This window comes from Dermacentor andersoni, chromosome 1 (assembly GCF_023375885.2).
Source record: "Dermacentor andersoni chromosome 1, qqDerAnde1_hic_scaffold, whole genome shotgun sequence".
Classification (NCBI taxonomy): domain Eukaryota; kingdom Metazoa; phylum Arthropoda; class Arachnida; order Ixodida; family Ixodidae; genus Dermacentor; species Dermacentor andersoni.
Window position 1 is genome coordinate 381,520,672 of NC_092814.1, and position 16,718 is coordinate 381,537,389.

At 45.3% G+C, this 16,718-nt stretch overlaps 1 protein-coding gene across 1 annotated transcript; it reads right to left on the bottom strand.

Moving 5' to 3' along the window:
* Nucleotides 1-2,661: 2,661 nt before the first annotated feature.
* LOC129381818 (uncharacterized) lies at nt 2,662-15,094 on the bottom strand. Its single transcript, XM_055065003.2, has 3 exons — nt 14,883-15,094; nt 5,009-5,151; nt 2,662-3,132 (listed from the first exon to the last, which is right to left on the bottom strand). Exons 1-3 carry the CDS (start codon nt 15,055-15,057, stop codon nt 2,926-2,928), a joined length of 525 nt encoding a protein of 174 aa, XP_054920978.2. The 5' UTR covers nt 15,058-15,094; the 3' UTR covers nt 2,662-2,925.
* Nucleotides 15,095-16,718: the final 1,624 nt, after the last annotated feature.

Here is a 16,718-nt window from a genome sequence, read left to right on the forward strand (position 1 = left end):
GAAAAAATTAATTTAAATGAAGTGAATCAGTAACAGCAATTGTTTTAAAACCTGTGCGGTTTCGAATCCGGGCCACGGCGTCCCCATTTCCATGGGGCGAAATGCGAAAACACCTGTGTACTTAGTTCTAGGTGCACGTTAAATACATTATTTCGGAGTCCCCCACTGCGGCGCGCCTAATAATCAGATCGTGGTTTCGGCACGTAAAACCCCATAATTTTATTTTCGTAAAACATGCGATAGGTGGCACAAAGAAGGGCCGCAGTGGCCTAATTATTTTTGCGTGAGCGCATTTAACAACTAACATCTTCAAGCTTCACAATCTACATAGGCAAAAGCATGTACATGTAGGGAATTCGTACGTTCATTGTCCAACGTTCATGTTTCATTTGACATAAATGAGGGATTTCATTTAGATTTGTGTTGTTTTGCCTACGCACAGCAACCAGGTCTGGTGAAAGTTGCAGTCCTACGACACTAGCCACTGGGTAAGAATGTGTAAAATGTACATTTTGGGCCAGAGATTAAATTTTTCCTCGGGATCTGATCAAACACAATAGCACGCTACACTGACGAGAATTTGACGATGTCTTTGGAGAGACATCGATAAGCTATGGGAACTGCTGATAATGCCTGGTTCAAAGTCTGCCTGTACGTATCAGTTTTTCTTAGATGGTATCTCGAAATACCGGGCAGGTTTTCATCTGATTTTTCAAAATTCGCGAGGATCTCCAGGTTGTGTTTTTTCGTTCGCAAGAGCTGCAAATCAGAACATATGCAGTGCGCACGCATGCATACGTGTGTGCGTGCGTGCATTTTTTTAACTACTGTATGTAAATGATGTCACCGTGAAACGCTGCTCTTTGATTATCTTATATGCAGATGATTCGAATGCATTTTTGGGGTTACAGACGCAAGCGACGTCCTTAAACAGGCAAACGACTGGCTGCAGGCGTTTAAGCTTGTTTGATACCAACAAGCTTACGTTTAAAAAAGGCACCGTTACTCCCTCTTCGAAACGAAGAGTATACTACAACGCCGAAAACAATCATTTAATATTCCATAATATACGAATCGAAAGGCAACAACTGCTCAAATTTTCGGGGTCATATTCGACGAGAACCTGTCCTTGTACGCGCACACGCACACTTCTGAGATAGCCATTTTCCTTGCTGTTGGACTGTTGAGCAAGTTGAGAACCGTTGTTTCATGTATGTTACACACACGATATACTTTGTGCTTATACAGAGGCCTGCGTTTCATACTACTTTCTTGCGTGATCAACAACAATGGAAACACGTCTGGACACATTAGAAACGGCGCAAAATGGAGTACTACATGCTATTCGTAACATTGAACGTAGAGAACTACTACACCTTTCTATCATAGTGAAAAATAGCGCGAATTACACAGGGACAGAAAGAAAGGACGACTGCGCGAGCGCTTCCTCACGACGGGGACTCTCCCTATTTTATGACACCCACTCGCACAGTTGGCGATACTTCGTAATCGTTTCATAACAAGTACAAAATAATGAACATCGCGAGAGCTTCAATAAGCTTGTATTTACAAGAACGCTCTTAAGCTAGTATTGCCCGTAAGAGCAAATCGCAGCCATTACTAATGCTGGGCATATTAGCGAAGACGACCGGTCACTTGGGAAAACACACTTACGCAAGAAACGCTTTGCAAATTCCGTCCCTGCCAAGGAATGTCCACACTCTGGAGTATTGTTTTCGCGTGCTTCAAATTTAGGGCCCAAACAATGAAATCTTCCTTACCTCAGTAAGGAAGCCTTCATTGCGGTGAGGCTACCTTATGTCACTCTGAAAGCCTCCTTACTGAGGAACCCTCAGTGAAGGCTTCCTTGGTGCTTCCTCAGCATAAGGTAGCTCCAAAGCTAACTTCATGCGTCCTTACGCCGCCCCTGGCCCTGAACGAGCGCTTCACCTCACTGCTTACCCACGTGACGTTTGTTTGCGCATGCGTGCTGTCGCCCACCTGCGGAGAAGCGCGAGCACGGTACGTCTTGCCAGGCATGTTCGTTTCAGTCACGCGTGCGGCATGAAAGCGTTGCTAGGCGTTGCACGACGCCGGCGTGCCAGCGTTGATGGAGCACATCAAGTTTTGCACTGTAATGCGCTACTTTTTTAAACTTTAGTAAACAGAACTAGAAGAAAGCGTCCACGCTTCTCTATATTAGCTCTTCAATTTCAAGATTGTGCGACGATACAACATTTTTTTTTATGGAATAATGGTGTTCGCGTAAAGATTTTAAGAGATAATCTCGAACCCAGGCATGCGGCAACCGCTCCTTACGTGAGGACGGGTGAAGGGAGCTTTCAGAGTACGCTTGCTTCCTCCACCGGTCCTTCGCTGTAAGGAGGCCTCACGTAAGGTTAGGAAGCGCTCGAAGAAAAGGAACGTTTCATTGATTGGGCCTTAGTGTTTTTGCAGACAGGTTCCGCCTTACTGCTTGAGCTGTAAGGCTGCCACGGTCCACTTAGCCAACTGCTCGCCGTAAACCAGAGGCAATGTTTTTTTAAGATTCTCAAAAATAAATGAAAAAAGCGAAGAAGACGAAGAGGAAGGAGAACAGTTGTAATGTTTAATGAACACTGTGCCCACTATTCTAACAGCATGTTTTTTTATTTCGACCACTTGGAGCTCTTTGACGCGCGCTCAGCTCTGAAATACACGATAGTCCTCATGTCAGCGCTATCATGCAGAATGCGACCACCGTGGTTGCAGGCTGAGTCCGGGACCTCGGGCTCGGCAGAAGGATGTGCTGAGTCACTGCGCCAGACGAAGCTCTGTGCCATACTTCATAGTGCAGTGAGTGGAAACAACGCGCTTCCGAAGTGATCGCCACGAAGACAATGTATGCACACTGTGCATAAGGTGGGCGTTATTTCTTTTTATTTATTACTGCTGATGCGTGTCTTGCGGCGCTTCACCGTGACGTGTGGGGAGCTCCAGGTCGTGTCGTCCGTTGATTTGCTCTCCTTTCTTTTTCTGCGTGGACTTGCCCCACACCATCTTGTCCAGGCGACCAACGGGAGCCTCGCAGGCCAGGAACACAACCAGCGCGAGCATGCAGCTCCAGACAAACACAGACACACTCTCGGAGAACTGCGGGGAAGTGGAGGAAAATGAGCGCTGGCAGTGAAAGCCTCGAAGTAACGGCGATTTATGTAGTAGGGACTGCACGAGAAGTAATCCTATGAATACGACAAGTAAATAAAAATGACATGCGCATTTGCTCTGATCGTAGTAAGAGAGTTCACAGTCAATTGTAGATTCGTTTATTCGAAGGTGTTAACGTCCTAGAGCAAACTGGGGCTAAGGAAGACGCCGTCGTGTAGGGCTCCGAACTATTCTTTGCAACGTGTGATTATTTAAGATGCACTTCAACCTAAGTACACGAGTGTTTTTGCATTCATCTCCCATTGAATTGCAGCCACCGCGGTGGGGATTTGAGCCCGCAACCTCGTGCTAAGGAACAAAATGGCATAGCCACTGAGCTACCGCGGCGGATATACAGACAGTTGCAGTGTACAATCGACAAGAGAATATTCTAATTGGATGTCTGCTGTTGGCTACAACGCCAAAGGCATGGACAGTTTACTGCGACAAACACGAAACAGCGTTTGCTGCGTCCATCCGCCCATTCGTCAGTCCGTTTTTGTTCTTCCTATACTCGCGCACAACTCTCTGCGGCAATGAAGGGGTGGAGCTGCTACACCTGTGTCTGCACCAATACTCGCTTGCTTGCCTCGAGTGCTGACCGGTTCATTCTTCCGTTCACTTTAAGTCTAAGCGCTTCTGGAAGGTGTACGCTACCTACGGGTCTCAGTGGGTGAACCCCTTCGCGTTCCATCAGGATGTGCTGAGTGGTGTCCGGATTTTCTTATGCAGCATGCACATGCCTTATCTTGTTGAGAATATTGGCTCCTGTATGTTTTTGTCCTCAGGCAACCAGCTCGAGCCTCAAATAGCAGGGCCCTTTGTGCTATCGTACAGATTTTCCCCTTTTATTTCTTTCTTCCATTTCATGTAAATCTGCATGGACGTTTTTGTTTCCATTCGCTGTATCCAATTCCCTGTCTCTGTTTCTCTCACTTACTTTCTCGTGACTCATGCTCGTCCATTTACACTTTCCGTTACCCTGTACTTGGATGCCAACTTTCTCGACCTCTTCCTCCATTGTGTGTCCACGATTTTCAGCTACAGATACTTGTGCACTTTAGCTGCCCATTCATTTTGACACATGTTCCGGAGTCTTTCTTCAAAGATAGTTTTCATCTGTGCTTCTCTGACTTCTAAAGCGGCCCAACCCATGTCAACCTGCACTGCTTCATCTGTGGTTTTACTGTGGGCTCCCAAAGCCAACCAGCCTACCAATCTTTGTTTAACTTCCAACCCCGACAAGATATCCGATTTTAAGCATAGAATGGCATTTTCGAACGTTAGCACTGGCACCATTACTCCTTTCCAGATTCCACGCATCAGCTTATATTTATTGTGGCCCCAAAGTGCTCTGTGTTTCATTATTGCTATGTTCTGCTTCCCCTTTATTTTCAGATTATCTTGTTGGGTGCTTGAGTAAGTCTTTCCTTCGTTTATGTTTACACCAAAGCATTTATACTGCTTGACTATGTGTACTGCTTGCTTTTGAATTGACACCAGGTAATTACTCGTGTCTTCAATAAATATAATTCCCGAAGAAGGTAAGGCCAATGCCACGCTGCGCAGACTTTCATATATTTATATCAACGACGCTTTGTCAGCGATATCAGTGCCAGACGGGAGAAACAAGCCGCACGGCTGAGCAAGCGTACGTTAGCGTAAGCGCTCGGTCCAGTGCATTCTATTCTGTGCACCAACGAGTGCAATGGTTTTGCACTCGCTGGAAACAGAAGCTGGCCGTCGCGGCACGTGTACAAATCTCGCAGCCCTTAGCAAACAAAAGCGTATGGGCGCACTGCTGCTCCCTGGTGGCACTTACCAAATTGAACTTGCTGAAGTACAACTTCTCCCTCACGGCGCTCTTCCACAGAAAGTAGAACGGGAAGTGGACGAGGTAGATGCCGTAGGAGAGCCTGCTCAGCACCGCCAGTGGAGCAGCCGACAGCGTTTTTTGTACAAAGCCTGGAACAGAAGTACGAAGAAGCTGTACAAACACCAGGAGAATGTTTCAGCGTTTGCTCGCCTTCAATTGTTTTCAGCGGGCCTCAAGGGCCGCATTCATGCTTTACCGCGTAGCGTGGGAGCGATGGTCCAACACTGGACAAAACCATTGCGCACAAAACGTACAGGCGATAAAATTCGTTCACAAGAATGGTTTGTCATTGGTCTTTGCTAGCAGTACCTTCGATACAAAGATTCAACGGTGCCAATTCATTGGAACCACCGTATTGCGTACGAATCGCGTTTTGATTTCGGCCTTATGTCTTGTTCACTTTGTCGAAGGGTAGCTATATAGCGTGCGCGACCCGCGTCAATTTGCACAGCGCACTTTCAAGGCGCCCCACAGCCTCTGCAGCTGTCGATGATGATGATGATAAGTGGCGTCCTTGCATGATTCTACCGCGCCCCCGATTGTAACGCGCAGTTACAGCACCGGCAACATCCTCCCCCCTCCTCCCCCACAAAAAAAAGAAAGAAAAAGGAAAATAACTTGGTGCCGATTTTACCGCGCACTTTAAGTACCGAAACTTCAGTCGACACGTACGGTGTTGAAACAATTTTATGGAACATACAAAGACACACAGAATGGCACACAGCTCAGTCTTCGCGGCTAGTCACTATCGGAGTCCGACAACTCCTTTTCGCTGTCTACCAACAACAAAAATTCATCTTCAGTTCCATGTAATGCATTAGAAATGCCACACGTACAACAAACTAGAAAATAGCGAGCGCATATTAAGCAGAAAAAGAAAGTTACGTCCCTTGATGGAAGTGTGGCTAGCTACCTTGCATTGAGCTTCTTTTTCTTTTTTTAGTAAGGATCAGTTTCGTTTTTGATGTTGACTAGAATTAGTTACGATTGCAACGCTCATGCAAAATTGGACTCATTTTCTAGCCAAAAATTTGTGCGCGTTAGAATCGTTCAAGTACGTAAGTCATTCATTTTTTTTTTTTGCGCTATGTACTGTAAGAGGCAACGGGGACGAAACGAACGCTGGATAAGAAGCAGACATGAATACACACCAACTAGCCCAATTCATAGCTCTTCTAAGCCTATTTTACTGATAGAAGTAAAAAGGAAGATCCCTTGTCCCTGTGATCTTAACGCGTGAATTTTTCTTCGTCGTCATTTTATTCTGTTGTTTCTTTTCTTCCTCTTTTTTGGGGTTCATGGCGCTAAATACGACCATCGATATCTGGCCAGTGTATGTTTGCAGGGAAAGAGCTGGTAGGTTGAATTCCAGGACGCAGCAACCGTGTTGAGATGAGGGTCACGTGAAAGATGCACGTTAAGGAACCCCAGTCGGTCAAAATATTGAGGAGAGTCCCTCTATACATGCCAAATATACCGGAGCCTACGGATAACAAAGCAAAGTGCTTTAAGTATTCTTCGAGACCAGAAATGTACGAGAAAGAATGTACGGAAGAGAATACAAAACGAATCCCCTCCTTTCGCACATTCTTGCCCCTCGACTCCTGCAGCGAAATCGGCCCGCGCTTTCGCTGAGGTTTTAGACGTTTCTTTTAACTGAGCGAAAAAAAATGGACACAGACAAAGAAACATACACCCCACCACGATCGCAGTGGTGTGGTGTATGTTTCTTTCGTGTGTCCTCGTTTTTTTCGCGCAGTTAAAAGAAACGTCCAAAACTATGAAGCAAGTAGCCCGCCAGAACATCAGAACTCTGCTGTGGCTTCACAGTTAGGCGGAAATTATGCAGCGCTCCAGAATCGAATTATCAAATTTCTTCTTCGTTTACCGGGAATCTACAATAGAGCTATTAAAACTGTTATATGTAGGCCCGTATTTCTTGAACCTTCATTTTCCACTCCTTCTTGGCCATAGCTTTGCATCCGCAATCGCTGTGATTGGCAATTAGGCGTCACAGATGAAAAATAAAGAAGAGTATGAGAGGAAAACAAAACATGCTTACAAAATACTGAAGAAGTAATATTCCTGCGAAAGAAAATGCGCGATGAAAAGCTCGCACACCAATTACAACAAAACTAAAAAATGAAAATTCCACAATATAGGTGAAACAAGGAAAGGAAACTAAAGATGGCAATAAGAATAATTTAATATGACGGGATCTGGAATTTCAAGGTCACGGGAGACGTTGAACGACATCTAGAGGGTCAAACATAAACACCTCGAGTTAATGTTGGAATATCGATTCAAAACGTCTCTAGCTGCAAATAACACCCATTCAGATGTTTCAAACAAGACTAATTTGGCGTAAAGTGTGATCGTAATGAAAATTTGATGAAACAGAGTGCGTGTTTTAAAAAATCATCGCTCAAGCAATCCGCTCAGATGGTTAACCAGCGAAGCGTAAACGTGCGGCCCCGCTGCTTATCACTGGGTAATCAAGACGTTTCCTTAAACGATGGCTTGGTAGGCTGCTGGATCATCGGTATGCAGTTGCTGCTTGCGCTCGGCTGCACGAGCCTGTTCTTGTGCCCGGGCTGCAGCATCAGCACGGCGTGGACGAGCTCGTTCCCTGTTCTGCTCGCGGCGTTGCTGATCGAAAGCGACCTGCTCCTAAGTACGTAAGACGCGTGGCCTGCCCATTTCGGAGCCGGAGAGAAACTGCTGCGCGTGCGCTCGTCTGCGACTGAGAGCAACGATGTCATTACTGGCGCAGCTAATCCAACACCACCTAGATAGCACAAGGCCTTTTCACTCCGATCAATGACGCCACGTAACCAGATCGGACTGCCATAGAATCTAATGGGAAGGCTCCCGAGTAGGCAACAGTAATTTTGACCTCACCGCTGTCGTCACGCCGGCCTTGTCAATGGAAATTTCGTGCCAGGCAGCGTTACGTCATGGATCGGCATAAACAGGCCTTGTGCTCTCTAGGTGATGTTGGCTAATCGCGTGCTTCTCTTTCTCTCTTTTTTCTTTCGCGCATGCGCATGACGTTGCGCAGGAGGAGTTTTCGGCGTACAGGCGAGCGACAGACGAACGGACGGACGTATCGGCTAGCCATATACAACTTCGCTGTAAAAGAAAGCACATGAAGAATTTAAAGGATGTTGGTCATAGTTTCTGTAAACACTTTATTAAAATGCACCTTTCTTGGAAAATTTCCGACAGTACAGCTTATTTCCTTCGGTCAGGGTATATTTGTTGAAATTCATTACGGCTTTCTCTCGCACTACTCCACGCTTTCCTGCGCACTGACTTTACACCACGTTTTCGCGCATATTATACACCAGTGCAGGCTGATTTGACCAATTAAGTGGGCCAGTGGAGTGTTTTTACTTCGTAAAAGTCCGTCATGCGAATTTGCGCTGGCAGCGCATATTGTTTTCTGGGGAACAACATAATCGAGGTACATGCGGTGAATGTGAAAGATCGTATTTAGAACACCAAAAAAGTCTCCTTGGTCGTCTTTCTTTCTCTGTTAATAAACACTTCAATTTATGTTGAGACAACGTGCCCGTATATTCACAGAACCGTTCATGTGATAAAAGGTTTTGTAGAAACAAGTGTGGCCAATCATGACGGCTGACAGGTTGCTAGCGAAGGCAGCCAAGCAATTAAATACGCGTCTGTGAGACGAAAAGCTCTGTGACTCCAGTTCCTATATGCAGCGGCCCGCGGATGGACGACACCGCTGGCCCCAAACGGAAGTGGCAGCTTGCGCGTAGTGTTGATTTTTAAAAAATTAATTCTGCGTATCTGTATGACCTAGCTAAGGGTGACCTTGTTTTGTGATGCTGTGCTTTATAAGCAAGTGCGCTTTTGTTCTCTCTCTCTCTTGGCTGGTTCTGGAGTGGCGCGTCTCCCGGCCGTTTCCGGCAGGTCAGTACGTAGCATGCCAACTTCTTTCGTGCGCCAGAGTTGCTAACACCGTAGTGTCTATCATCATTTAAGAAACGTTCACAACTGCACTTAGAGAAGATGATTCTAGTGAGCTCATGACTAACAAAACCGTGTCACGAAAGTGTCGCACAGGCGCAGCAATCTGCAAAGAAGGCTCCGAGAAATCATCGTGTGTTGCTCCCTGATATTTGCTGGGGGTTCAGCGCTGCGTCATTCACCGACATCCTTCGAGCAGCCTTCCGCGTCGAAAGACTGGTTTCCATAGACGAGAGGGGGGGTGGGGGGGAGGGAACGAACACCAAAGACGGCACAGTGATGCAAAATTATCGCAGCACAAGGAAAAGCGGTATCCACAGCCGAACAAGAAAATTAGTCTGCATTAAAAAGGTGTAGCACATCGCAAATGGAAGAAAAAAAAAAAAAAGCGGGAAAGCGAATAAAACACGTCTATATCCTAGAAAAGAACCAGCAGCTTGCCCCTCGTAGCGTGTCAAAATGTGGGTTTAGGGTTGTGGCTCCAGAGCCCAATGGCCACCTGACGCTCCCGGAGACCGACGCCAGGCCAAACAACAGCACATTTATTTAGGTACCCTTAGGGAAATGTGCCGTAATAGAGAAGAGTGGAAGTACAAGACTTCATGATATGTTCCGGGTTATCATATTTAAGTTCTCCAATTTTTTTTTAATCGTCTGTTGCAGATAACTTGATTATGGTCCTGAAGCTGGATTATTAAGAGAGACGGAGAGTACTCGAACGAGAAATCGAAACACATACTCAACTAACAGAAAAACACTAATTACCTACCTAATTAATTTCTTCACAGAACATATTGCAACTTACGAATTGTAGCCGGTGAGATTGCAAAGCGTATCCAATTGAAATAAATTTCCAGATGGACGCCAGTTTGGAGATATGCGCCATCAAACTCGTCGTAAAAATGCACTGTGGTTACACTTCCTTATGAAAACATAGTTTTGTGCATTGAAGTCCAAAAGCAATCGGAACGTCCATGTATTTAGTTCCCCATTTGGGAAATAATGTCTCGAAACTGGTGTCATCCTGAATATTTATTTCAAGTGGATACGGCTTGCAATCTCACCGGCTAGATTTCGTATATTGCAATACGTACCACAAAGTAAATAATTAAGAGGGAAATTAGTGAAATTTTGGTAATTAATCATACTGCGTTTTGAATTATCGTGATCCGCCTCTTCAAGTGATCCAGCTCAAGGACAGGAATTATGCTATCTGCCTCAGGCATTTTTTTAAATATTCTGGATAGCTTAACAATGACCACCCAGTATGAACAGAATAGAGTGAGTCTCGTTATTACACAACAATTTGATCGCATTTATACAATGGTAGCTGAGGCTTCGCGAAAATGTTTATGGTTAGAGATGACCACAATTTCTGCAGGATGGTTGTTCCGTTCCGTGCATGTCTGAAGAAAACTTAGTGTTGCATGGTTCAGTTCAGACTTCGTACTGATGATCGATGCGATGTGACGCGTATGGTGGACGAGTAATTAGAACATCATGAAGAGTAGTGTGATCAATTATGGTATAGTTTTTGAAATAAACACAGTCGTGCCACTTCACGGCTTTTTGCTAGAGAAGGAAGGATGAGGCTAGCTTTCATGAACGTTATACTAGCGGTTTGGCTATAGTAGCTAAAGAAACCTAATTACATTGCACTGGCTTTAGAGATGTAATTAAATTTTCGTTAATGGGATCCTAAACTGCTGACGAAAATTTCAGTTGAGACTGAACTAGTGTTTTATAGAGCATTAATTTAGGAGAAGATTGCGTTTTGTAAAATTTACTGCGTAAGTAGCCGAGCATGCAGTTGGCAATGTTAATAATATCCCTTTTTTACATGAAAAATATCGCACATGCAAACTGTAATTGCTTTTATTTTCTCTCGATATGTGTCCAGGAAAAGCCGAGAAGAATGTTTCGTGTGCTTTCAAATGTTTTTTTTTTTTCTCCTGTTTCTTTTTTTTTTTTTTTTTTTTTTTTTTTTACAGGATACAGGATGTCCTCTACAGTGGACAACATGCGCTCCAGTTCCAGTCAGTGTAGGTGCCGACTGTTTTCTTTTGCTCCTACTGGCGCATTTTTACCACCAAATTAACAAACGCAAGCGTGAATAGCGAGGTTTGGATGCAACGCACGTTATTTTTCGTTATGGAATACACACACACACAAAAAAAAAAACGGTCACCTTTGTCGGTAACGTGCAAGTATACCTTGCAGAGTTGTAGTAGCGAAGAATTTTATTTTTTAGGTGGGTGTGTACGCACTTGACCGGGTGTCTGGCAAGGCGCGCATTGTCGCATGTCGCTTGTGCAACCTTCCTGATATGCAGAAATTTGTGGGTAGGGATGGAGAGGAGAGGGGAGGAGGACGGACCCAGTGTCTCCCTCCCCCCCCCCCCCCCCCCTGGCTGCGCCCAAGACGCCTTGCATATAACGTATTCTATGTCGCTTTGCATTTCCAAACAACCTTTTACATATTTGTTCTTCACGTTATTTCGTACTTTAAAAATTATTCACATTGTCATAACGCTTGCGGCCGCAACAAAACATGACAAGTGGTCTTCATTTCTGCTTCGGCAGGAACTGCTGGTAACGTATTCAATTGTTCCTTCCTATTAGCTCGCTGGATAGTATAACGAAAAAAGCGTTAGTACATCAAAATAAGAGGCAAATATAAAAAACAATCAAGTTGAAAGTGAGAGTAACGAGGACTGCACTGCATGGGAAATGCTCCCACGCACGTGTTGTTGTCATGCACGGTGTCCACTTGTGTACAATTTAGACGTGCGTTCCGCAGAAAGAAATTGGCTTCACTCAGCCCCGTTGTTTACAGGTCTTGCCTGCGAAGGCTTCTTATATCCCGCGTCGACAATTTTATGTACTATATCGCAACACCACGAGACCTATAAGTAAAACTGAGGGGAGGTGCGCGACTTACCTTCCAGAACAACATGACACTATCTTTGAAGTCAAGTTCGAAAAAAAAAAGAAACGGTGGTTCGTGGCACCTTCTAACACAGCTCTAGAAAGCTTCAGTTGTCTACTCAAGCTGAAAATATGCGCAAAAACTTCTCGAGAGCACCAGACTTCATAGAAAAATCACCGAAATTTGTACACTGTAGTGGCCAGCATGCAACAATGAGATTTCTTTTTTCGCGCAGTGCCAAAGTTAGGCTACAAGTGATGTGAATGCCTAGATGGACTCACAGCGTGCAAAGGTGTGCTACTAAGGCAGCATGGGACACGAACTGCCGCAGCCGGACAGCGTAGCTGCCATGGTAGACCCGACCGCGTTTCACGGTCACGTGGAACGCGGTCTGTCAATCATAATAGTGCGCTTCCGCGCAATACTTATAAGAACGCCTAACGTACTTCAAATGCCGAACTGACAGAGCCTTTAGCTAGCTTTCTGTTTTTCCTTTTACACTGGCCATCGGCGCACGTTCTTACGCAGTGCTCGAGCTTACAAACGGCCTTGTGAGGTAGGCCCTCTCTGCGAGACAGTATCGTTCAGAATTGTACTGGCACATTGGGACCTTCTCGTGGCATGCTTAACTCTTTCCTTACAGCTAGAAACTTGCTGACTTTCGATGCTTTTATGTATTAACGTTTTATATAGAGAATGATACATAGTGTCTACCGAACTCGCTGGTGTTTTGAATGAAAGTAAAGCGAAAATATGTCCAAAAAAAACTGAAATATTAAAAAATGTGCGCCTGGAACCTAGTTCCCAATTTCTGTAAGTTAGAGCGCGTAAAAAAAATCTTATGCAGATTTGTTAGTGTGAATGCTATCCATGGTGATGGCCATGTTATGCGGGAAACCTGTGGCTCCGCAATATATGGGAGCGGGCAAGTGCCTCTTGCGCAGAGAGTATTTGTTTTTACTTATCCCAGCAGGCACCTGTTTCCATTTTTTACCGCATCCTTTGCGCTTGCTGAGCGATGATTGTGAGATTGAGGCGTGTCAAGGCTTCCTGTACTTATTTATTGTCTTCGATCAGGTTTTCTGCGTAAGCCTAAGCCAGCCGGTCTAGCGCTCGTTAACAGGCACTGGAGCATCCACATGGTTTCTAGAGTACCTGTACAGTACTGCATAACAATGTGCAGTGCTGCAGAATATTCTAATGTAATCAAAGATGACATTTGCACAGGCAGACAAGAAAAACTAAGAGATTAGACTGCTAGTTAAGCTGCGGTTGAAGGTCGGTCTGAAATCAACTGCATGCTCTTGTGTGAGTGAAACGCCCACACGACGGGAAGGATTGCTCGTAATCATTTGTACATGTGCTATCGAAACGTTGATGGATAAAAACATCCCACGGTGCGACAAATAAAGTTGCGCTTGATATTAGTGGAACACAATTATGAAGATAACACGCACTCATGAGCATCTAGCGATGTTTCAGACATCGTTAACCCAGCTTAAGACGTTGGATCGGAAAATTAGACAGCGCCACAGCAGCTTCTGTGTCGTCACTGCTACTTTCATTGAAAAATTGTGCTGCCGAGTGGACCAAAGCTCAAGTTTTATGGTATCTAATTGATGAAGTGCCACGACCACTGGGGCTAGTTTCGACGATACCTCCAGGTGAATCTTTAATATTTTACAGACTCCCCAGTCTGCAGAAAGGTGTTTAGTCTAACAAAGAGTTAAAATACTGTCGCCATTTCATACGGTGCATGGCGTTCCTAGTGGAAGAATTCCAAAGGGAATGCTTAACAAGGTGTCGGAAAGCTGTCGATCAAACTGATAGATTTCTTTGGGTCTGCCAAGGAAGGCGTTAACGGCACAGTTCTCAGCTATGCAGTGCGCCCTGCTGGAACATCAGTGTCAACACTCCTGCGTCTTTGGAGCGATGTCGTTCACGGGCCATTTTTATGTGTAGGTATATTTCTAATCACAGCTGATGACCTGGCAAATCGTGCGCAGCGCAACTAGTGAGACAGAAGGCATCGCCGCGCAGCGGTGGGCTAAGATTGTAGTTCCGAAGGTATTACTAGGTATGTATTATTACTAGGTAGGTATTACTAGGCGAACAGATGAAACTGAACGCATATAAGGTAACGTACAAACTATTTTGCATTGTAATCACGGTAACCGATAGAAGCACTCGATGACAGACAGATTTTGTCAACTCATCAAAACTGCAAGGAGCGCACCTAGCCGTCGGAGGGCGCCTGAAATCATTAACCGGTCAGCAGTCGAGATCAGCAAGAAACGTTTAGAAAATTTACGGAAAACAAACAGGGAAGAAATTGATAGTACCGGATCCGTTACAGGCATACGTCTCTATATACGAGGTAGACATAAATATTTTAAGGAAGAGATAAAAGATTAAGAAGGGATAGACAAAATTCTAGACTGATAAATATTTATAGATTAATTGATTACCTCAAGCAGGCTAGGTGACTATTTGTCGCCGCCCCGTTTCGAAGGGGATGCCAATAAATCATCGTCATCGTCATCATAAGCGGCATCATCATCACCAGGAGCCGAGCCGGCAATTCATTTCGTTCTTAAATTTTGTTTGCAATTGACCGGCCGCATTCCTAATAATATGTGCGGCAAAGCGATTGGCTGAACTCTTTTCGTGGGAAAAATTTTTGCGCTAGAATGTTTTGTGAATATGGAGCCCTGCTCTATATGTCCTGTGAAATACGGATTCTGAGTCGCAAATTCGCCATGCAATATCGGTAAGGTGTAATGAGGGAAGACGTTTTTCTTAATCTCTCCTTCTTGAGTCTTCAATGTGTTGGTGCTTTTCTGCACCCTTTCTTTTTGCTGTAGCCTCATACGTAACTGCATAAAGTGCCACTCACCTCCTCTTCCGGTAGCTAGGAGGAAGGTGAATACCGCCAGGATTAAAGCCCAGAGTGTTCGATCCCAAAAGGCCAGCAACACCTTTGCCAGCTCGCTGTGCCTCGTGCCGCGTGTCCACTCGAAACGGTAAAGCACGCAAGCCGCGCTGAAACCGATGACCACGGCCCACAGCATCACCTGGATGCCCTGCGTGAGTGTTACGCCATTTGGATCCGCCGGTTGACGTCATGAGCTTGCCTGCGAGATCGCAAGTCAGGCACTTCTTTTCGACATTATCCTAACAAAGCCCGCGGTAGCACAGAACATGTTGGCCGGGCGACGTTCGTGGTTTTGTCCAAGACGCAGCTGCCTGCAGCCTCACAGCTTTGATTGCGGGATATTGGCTCTGCGGCAAATTACCCTCGTACTTCCTTGAAGGGACATTAAAGCAAAACACCATTACTTTAGACGGATAAACTATAATTTGAAAACTCTGTTGTCCCTAATTTCGATATAGGCTGGTTATTGGAAGAGAAAATGAAGGTCAATGTCTCCGTTTTTGAATTTCGCGCCGAGTCGTCAAAGGCGGTACGCCAGTGTGTCGTCACGGATTTGAAAGTATTTTTGTTCATAGTTCGCTCAGTAAAAGTTCCCAAAACTTGCCATGTTCAATATTTGGCTCCTTTAGGATACAATGCAGTCTATAATTAACGCTACAGTATTCACTACAGCCTAGAAAGCGTTGGCAAAATCCATCACGTCAAGGCAAACTGGTGTGGGAACTTTAAGGAAGCGGCGGCTGTGTATGGCGCGGCTGAGCGCGGCCGTGCGGGCCCTATCTAGAAAGCGATCTGCGATGACTAGAGAGGTGCGCGGACGGCAGATAGCTTCGTGTGCGGTGTGTTTCGTCGCTCAGTTCGCGTTGAAACGAGAGGCAGTGCGAAGGTCAATTCGCTCGGTGCTGCAGCTGCTCTTGCTCACGTCAGCGTTTTGACAGAGAGCGTCCGCGCTCGTCGAGTGGGATGTGCTTATGTTTGCCCGTGCGTGCGATACACCATGCCTCGTTGGTTCCCCTTTCGGGTGAAACTGACTTTTTTCTCCGTATGACGTAGGAATAGGAAACTTAGCTGCGCACGCTCCTTTTCACTTAAAACACGCGTATACGTTCTGCATCTCAACGACGAGAGCCTCTGGTCGCCGTAATCTTCAAACAGGTATCAAAACAACGTTCTTTTATTGTGTGTGCGCATAATAATTGAGGCAGTGAAATAGGATGTAGGGAAGAGTATAGGCGTATTAAAGCTGCACATCATGAATCCAGGGCCGCTGTAAGGTAAGTATTCTTTTCGCTCTATTCCATTTTTTTATCATCCAGCATACCGCTGATACCGCTGGTAGCGTAGGCCGAGCGTCGCTGGGCCCAGTGAGGAAGCACGAAAAGGAATGACATTGGAATAGAATCGGTACATTATCCCGACCAGGCACTATTGCTTTTGTGTTTAGAAAAATATTATTTCAGCAATTGCCAATACAAACTGAGCGAGTCACGATGACGAGACGATACCACCAGGATGAAGCTACTGTGGATTATACCGGGTGTTTCAGAGCATTTGTCCGCATTTCTCCGCAAAGTTCGGGAATTATTATCTCGAAACTGATGTGATCCTGAGAATTCGTTCTAAGTGGATCCGCCTTGTGAATTCCACGGGTAGAATTTGCAAATTGCAACATGGGTCATAAGGTAGGTAGTTAGAACTGAATTAGCAATTGTTTGTTAATTAGTCGATTGTGCGTTTCAATTTTTTGTGCAAGCAATGTCCACCGCTTCGAGTAGACCAACTCATGAACTAGAATTG

Excerpts from the sequence above, each read along its gene's own strand:
- LOC129381818 (XM_055065003.2), bottom strand. The coding sequence starts at position 15,057 with ATGCTGTGGGCCGTGGTCATCGGTTTCAGCGCGGCTTGCGTGCTTTAC. Across the intron at positions 5,152-14,882 it reads CCTAGCTACCGGAAGAGGAG|GCTTTGTACAAAAAACGCTG; the intron begins GTGAGTGGCACT and ends CTTCTGTTCCAG. Across the intron at positions 3,133-5,008 it reads ACTTCAGCAAGTTCAATTTG|TTCTCCGAGAGTGTGTCTGT; the intron begins GTAAGTGCCACC and ends ACTTCCCCGCAG.